The sequence below is a fragment of the Electrophorus electricus genome, chromosome 1 (genome assembly GCF_041902795.1).
Source record: "Electrophorus electricus isolate QZ-2024a chromosome 1, ASM4190279v1, whole genome shotgun sequence".
Classification (NCBI taxonomy): domain Eukaryota; kingdom Metazoa; phylum Chordata; class Actinopteri; order Gymnotiformes; family Gymnotidae; genus Electrophorus; species Electrophorus electricus.
In genome coordinates this window covers 7746580-7753720 of record NC_137497.1, presented here as the reverse complement: position 1 = coordinate 7753720, position 7141 = coordinate 7746580, and the positions used below count along the sequence as shown (strand labels likewise).

Genomic DNA, 7141 nt, shown 5'->3' with positions numbered 1-7141 from the left:
AATACTGGCACCTTGTGCCTCTGTTCCTCCACTTTCTGAGTGGTGGTGACATTGACCACTTTACTCAAAGATGTTTCTGTCTACTGCTTTCAGAGGCAACATTGATTCAGCAGGGCAGATAGGAAAATGCAAAAATGTACGATAATCTAATCCAGTCCTGAAATTCTCCTTGGAAGGGTTCAAACAATGTTCCCTTATTGTGTTACATAGTATCACAAAAACATTTGAAAGACACGACCACACCCATCCACTAGAATAACCTTCTAGAAGTAAGTGGTTGTGTCTCAGTAAGAACAGATCCTGGATCAGTGTATACCATGGTGAGTCTATTACCTAATTTTGGAGTCAGGGTTATTTAGGCTCTCGCCTGCCTGCCCTGAGTCCATGTTCTCCACAAACGCTACATCACATTGCACCATTCAGACAAGGCCAGCAAATCATTGCTTGTGTTAGTATACGTTCGTTCACGCTTAGCACAGATCGGCTGTTCTCCTCAGGCCAGGCTACTTGACATCGTTGCTTCTTATCTTGTGTGAGCTTATCTTGTGTTATATATAGCAACAAATCTGCTTAATTAGTGACAACAGCTGAATGTTCGGAAGAGAAAAGATACGGCACGGTCAGGTTGAAATGATTCTTCTTCGAAACGAGCTCTCGCTTTTGCTTCTTTTCAGAGCCCCTTTCTACCCTCCGTCCAAGGGAGGCCGACCGCCTTCCCAGCACACCTCCCACTCCCAAACGACTGGGATTTTGTCCTCTTCACAGTGCTTAATTGCCCCAATTAAATGTTGTCCAAACTGAGAGTGCACCATGTCAAGAAGCCATCAGAAGATGAGAAAAAGAACAACAAAAGAAAAGCGAGGCACGGTCTCGCGCTGTGCAATTATCTCCGTGGGACAAAAGTGTGTTTTCTGCGTGCCTGCTGCTCATGGCAGCGCCCTAGTTTCTACACGTGTGCTAATAACAGAAAAGGCACTTTTGTTATGTTTTGTTTTGGCTGTGGTCCTGCCTCTCTGCTAAGGGAGGGCAAAGAACAAATGTGAGAAATTGCTGCGGATTCCTAATGGCTTCTCGTGGTGTGGTGTGCTTTCCCGATGCCCTCTTAATGGCCAAGTATGCTAAAGGTGCTAAATGTGTCCAAATCAGTCCCCATAAATCTCATTTGGTAGTACCCTTTAATAAATGTAACATATGGAACCTATTAAGCCAGCTCCCATTAGGATTCTAATGCTGATTTCAGCAGGGTGGTTTGGATTGCTTCTCTGTCCTCGTGCCACTCCACTTCCATCCAAGAGCGATGGCTACCTACTTAGAGCTCCGTGTGCAGGACGGGAATAGTACGCACCGCATTTTGTGTCCCTGGCAGGATGCTGCTGGATGCCAATGCATTCCAGCACTCCGAAATCCAGAAGTGTTCATACAGCCTCATATGAAATCATGAAAGAACATTGTCCTCCAAACTGCCTTGATCGCCAACCCCACCCCCACCCCCCCTCCCCACCAGCACATTTCCCTCATCTCCCATCATTCTCTCCACCCACCAGAGGCGGCACCCGGTCCGGTGAAGACGGCTGGTGAGGGCTCGCCAGCAGGCTCGCCACGCCTTCGCGGGGACTCGGACCGCTACTGCCAACTGTGCAATGCTTGGTTCAACAACCCGGGCATGGCCCGGCAGCACTACGACGGCAAGAAGCACAAGAAGAACGCGGCCCGCGCTGACCTGCTGGAGCAGCTCGGCAAGACGCTGGACGTGGGTGAGATGAAAGGTACCACGTTACTGCTGCCTGTCAACATTATTATCAATGCCACTCTGTACGGTTAAAGGCAAATGGAGTCCGTTAGCTAGCATTTAGGCAAATGACTCCTGTTAACCAGTTTTGGCTAGCTTTCACTCAGTAATTTCATTAACATTTCATTAACAGCCTGAAATTCTTCAACACCAACAAAGCAAAACATTTGATCTTAAGCTCATTTACTTAAATGTGAGTGTTGGAAAGTCTCTGATGGTATTTTGAAATGTGTCCTCCATTTCATACTGGTTCACTGAGCATGTAGCATGCATGTAGCATGCAGGCCCAGTTTAGACACCCAACCAAGAACAGCCTCTGCAACTCCTCACGTTTTTAAAATGAGGACATCCATTCTGGAATAAGGAGAACTCTAGGCTGCGTTCCCATAGCAGTGCCTTTTGTTTATATTGCTGTTTGCTTTATAGCCACTACCTAATATACTCCAGCAAAACGGATGGTGCCATTGACAGCTATTTGCGTCCAGTGTCTATGGATATATAAATACACAGCAGAGTTGAGTTGGCAGAAAGCCACAGGTTTAGACTTGTAAAGTGCTCCTGCAGGAACACAGTCATGGACCATAAGCTGTTTGGGTCCAGGAACTGGAAAAGCCAAGTTAAACCTGAATTTTCGTACTTTATCTCAGCTTTTCCCTGTAGTTTCTTAAAATAGAGCGGACTGAGCTGAGTTAGACCAAGTGAGCTATTTCCTGACTGGCTAATATGAAGTGACAATACTCCAAACATACAAAATATTTCACTTGCTTGAGTCTGCGGTTTTACACTGTAAATGTCTTGAGATCTGATGCAAGAAGTTCACATAGCTGCAACTTTTATCTGCAGCATTCTGCAATGGTTTCATCTAGTCATGAATCCTGGGACTGGACTGGGGTTAAAACTGCCTGCCAGCTTGTTCCTATCATGTCAGTCAGCACTTTGGTGCTGTTGTGTCTTTGTTACCTTAAAACAGCTAAGGGTATAATGCTGGTGACAAAAACCCTGTAGAATCTCTCTCTCTCTCGCACACACACACACACACACACACACACACACACACACACAAACAAGAGATGGCTTTGAACCAATTGAAGAAGAGCCAGTATGACACTGCAACACAAAAAATAGGCACTGTTGTATGACACATTGTGATGCAACAAAGGCTATCTCCATAGAAACAGAACAGTCCAGGGACTCAATGTTGGTGCTAAGTTTCATCTAGAAACGATATCCTGGTCACAGCTCCTAATGGCGAATCTCCATTGAATAGCTGGATGTTGCTTTGTATCTATCTGGGAACGCAGCCCAAAAACGTGTCAGGTTCCGTCACGACCAGCTGCAGTCACGGCAACCAGCTGCAGTCACGGCAAGCAGCTGCCTTTCAGCTGCCATGCATAGATATCACAGTAATGCCAGTAAGGCTCCCTCTAACATGCTCCAAAAATGTCGACGGCCAAAGTACCTAGTCTCCTTGCCTACCGGCCCCCCCACCCCACCCTACCCCACCCAGCCAAGGGAAAGGGGTAATCATGCTGGCATCCAGCACTGCCACACAGATCATGCATTTCTAAACATCCATGAGGTGCCCTCCAACCGGTTGCCTGCGAATTTACATGATGTCAGTGACAGGGATGAGCCCTCCTTTTCGCTCAGCACATGGGGTTTTCTCCACTCAACAGAGCACACAGGCCTAGAGCTCATCCTGGCCTCTCCCCGAACCTAGAGAGGCAAAACCGCATCTATATCCAGCAGCTTCAAGCAGATTTGAGAGGTGGAGGTTATTTTGGCCTTGTTTTTTTACACATGGGTAATTTTCAGCCAGCTGACTGAGCAATGCTTACACTAAGCAGAAATTTCCATTAGAATCTAATGGTAGAACTGGGTGGACATGTGAATATTGCTTAGGGTTTGTAAGTCAGGACTTACAGGAAGGAAGTTTTACTTCGCTGGTCTTGGCTAATTCTGTTTAGTGATGAGTGATGCATTCATCCGTGTGTGTAGCACCAAACCAGTCGGCCCTTTCAAGCGAAACGTTAAGAGATTGCACTTTAGCTGTTATGCTCTCCACAAGCTTGCATGAGGATTAATGAGAAATGCATGAACTAAAACGGATAAAGCCATAGATTTTCAGAAATTACATGGAAACATTTTGTACTCTAGTGAGTTTTTATGGTCGCCTGCAAAGTATATTCCCGCTCGGACCGACGAAGAGTGTCTGTCCTAAAGTCTGCTCGCAGGATAGAACTGAGAAAGCATTTCCGGCTCCCGCACGGGCGCCCAACGGTATCGGCTTCCCCGGCGTGCCGCAGTAACTCAGACAGAGTGGCGCGATTACCGTGGTTAAACCCTCCGCAGGCCATGACTCGCTGTGGCCCCCGTCTCGGGCTGCAGAGACGGAGGTAGCCAGGACGAAAACGAGGGAGAAGGCCCTCCTGAAGCTGCCTCACCTCGGCAGCCAGCTTGCTAATGTCACACGGCCATTAGCCTGGCCCATAAATGCCAGTGCGGACATGGCAGAGAGCTCCCCTTGGACACTAATGAGGGCCCGTCACCACGGCAATTATCAATTAATAACGATGCGGCAAATCATCCTAACGAGCAGAGCGAACGGGGGGAAGAAGGCATGAGGGAGAGAGAGAGAAAGAGAGATGGTGTGATATGTGCTGAGGAGTGCTGATGGACTACAGCAGTAGAATGGTGAGATTTGGCTGCTGGCACACTCATCTTTTCACATAATTTCACCCAGCCACAAGTTCAGCAGTCTCTCTCTCTCACTCTCTCTCTCTCTCTCTCTCTCTCTCTTTCTTTCTCTCTCCCTCTTTCTCTCCCTCTGGAAGGTCTCTCAGCTTCTGTATCTTTTCTTGTCTTCTCCTGCCGTCCCCCACCTGGTTGCTGCTCCAGTGTGACCCCTTTAGATGCTTTCTACTGCAAGGTACCGAAGCAGCAGAAAGAGGGAGATAGTCAGAATGAGAGTGTGTGTGTTTGTGTGTGTGTGGGGGGGGGGGGGGGGGGGGCTGCCAGACTTTGAAGATTACCACATGATAAAATATTCATAGCTTTTCGATAGAGTGCCTTGTGCCTGTGTCTGTTGGTGTGCTTGTGTGTGTGTGTGTTTGTGTGCATGCACACACACTGTACCCTCAGCTGCAGCAGAGCCCACTTTACACGCTGGCCATTATCTGTTGCACACTGAGGATTGTGGGAGGTTGCCCTCCGAAGAGTCCGACGTCCGCCCCTGAAAGCGAGAGGCAGCTGCTACGCCAGCTCTGATTCTCGCTTTGATCTCTCTGTGACTCTGCTTCACTCTCTCTCACCCTCCACTCAGGATTCGCACTCCTGCCTTCAGAGGTCAGTCTCGGGGAGGGGCGTCTTCACCCAGCCAAAATACAAGAACCGGCTCGATTACACGGCGACGAGCCCGTGACCCCATGACATCAACGCCACGCATCAGGTGATCGTGGTGTCGGAGCCTTACAGAGGCAAGCTCATTGAGATGAAGACGTGTAGGAAGCCATTGTTTGGCTAAGCGTCCTGCATCGGTTCATAGAAGAATGAAAAACAAACGAGCAAGTAGATCGCTGCAGCGTCTAGGGCCATCCATCTGTGATGGGGCCAGCCACTATAAAGCCTACTAATGCACCTCCTTTTCTCTGTGTGTCTCTCTGTTTATCTTCATCTTTGCTGCTCTGTTGTCGCCCCACTCTCTGTATTCAGCGTGCACAAGCGGACCCCGCCCAACCCACCCCCACCACCCTAGCTCCACCCGCAGTCATCAATAAAGCAGGGGCGGAGGAGTGCAGGCTCTCCCTAGGACCTCAGCGCTCCGCCCGCAAATGGAAGCAGCCCTTCGGAGACGATTCGTGTGTGCGCGTGTGCGTGTACATAGCCCATGTTACGCCGGGCCCACGTCACGTCTCTCGTGCCAGCTGACCGCCCCCATTAGGTGACTCTGCAGCCGGAATTCTAAGCACCCCAGGTTCTGTCACAGCACCGAGAAGAGGCCGTTTTTTCCATGGAATTGGGCAGAGCGAGTCCGATCGATCCAGAGCGTCGTGCCCGACAGGATAAGGCGTCACCCCAGCCAGTCCCACTCTATCATCACACGTGTGGTTTTAAAAATTTGCAAAGAAACCAGCTGCTCAGAAGACACCCGGTGCTTGAGGCCACATGCCAAGGAACCTGTAAAAAGAATTTTCCTTTATCACTGGTTTTATCTTTCCTTTGTCTGCTGTGGTCGCTAAAAGGAGACGCACTTATTATGCCACGGGGCTGTCCGGCTCCGTTTCTCTGTTCCTCTGGTTCTCCCTGTAAACTCTGAGTGCTTGGCTGATCATAAAACTGATCTTTTCTACTATTCACAATGGAACTGCCGTGGGACAAATGGGCACCGTCAGAGGCTTGCCCTTTGTCTTTGAGCCATGGTCATCGTGGCTCACCTCAGCATGGTAGCTAGAACAAATCACTATATGGTAGAGGGACAAGGCAGTTTATATATATATATATATATATATATATATATATATATATATATATATATATATATATATATATATATATATCTATATCTAGAGAGAGAGAGAGAGAGAGAGAGAGAGAGTTTCCAGAGAAACAGGATGTTTTGGACAGAGGTCCTTCATCAGTTGTGCAAGATGTGCTTACATGTTCTTCACTTTGCACAGCTGATGAAGGACCTCTGTACGAAACGTCCTGCTTCTCTGGAAACTCTGTGTACTTTACTTCAGTTTCTAATATCTCTACATCTCCTACTACAGTACACTGCAGTTACTCACCTAGAATCTTCTGCGGAGTTTATATATATATATATATATATATATATATATATATATATATATATATATATATATATATATATATATATATATATATATATATACACACACACACACACATATGCGTGTGTGTCTGTGACATCTGATCTGAAGTTCCAGGTTACAGGAAATGTATTTTAGAAGTATTTTAGTAGTGAAATCTAGCTGGCTGTCATCAGCTCTGTCACCTTCTATCATGTGATGTCTTCTTGGTTTCAGCTCACTCAGACTGGGGCTGATTAAAAAGTCCCGTTGGAATTCCGATTTCCCTTTCAGCTGTGGAGCAGAAGCTCAGCCATGGCATCCGCTACACTGGCGCGTTATATTTTCTCCATAGTACTGATTGCAGCAGATCTTTCCAATGGACTGATGTCATCGCGTCAGCGATGGCTTTGCTTTACCTCTATCTGCCTGCCTGTCACTCAGCGCTGGCGACAAATTGCATCTCTTTGTATGCCGTCGTCTGGGGCAATTAATTTGAGATGCAGGAGTTGAAATTTGCAACGTTCCCCTATCGTTCTCTAAT

At 47.6% G+C, this 7141-nt stretch overlaps 1 protein-coding gene across 4 annotated transcripts in view; it reads left to right on the top strand.

The window, feature by feature from the left end:
* Positions 1-7141, top strand: part of zmat4a (zinc finger, matrin-type 4a) — an 85491-nt gene that overhangs the window by 55404 nt on the left and 22946 nt on the right. For 2 of the 4 annotated variants that reach the window (XM_035525872.2, XM_081711026.1), the window contains exon 5: positions 1545-1766. In XM_035525872.2, coding sequence (XP_035381765.1) covers positions 1545-1766 — 222 coding nt within the window. Of the gene's footprint in view, positions 1-1544; positions 1767-5111; positions 6267-7141 lie in introns of those variants that run through there. The other 2 variants (XM_081711033.1, XM_081711031.1) reach the window with 2 other exon arrangements.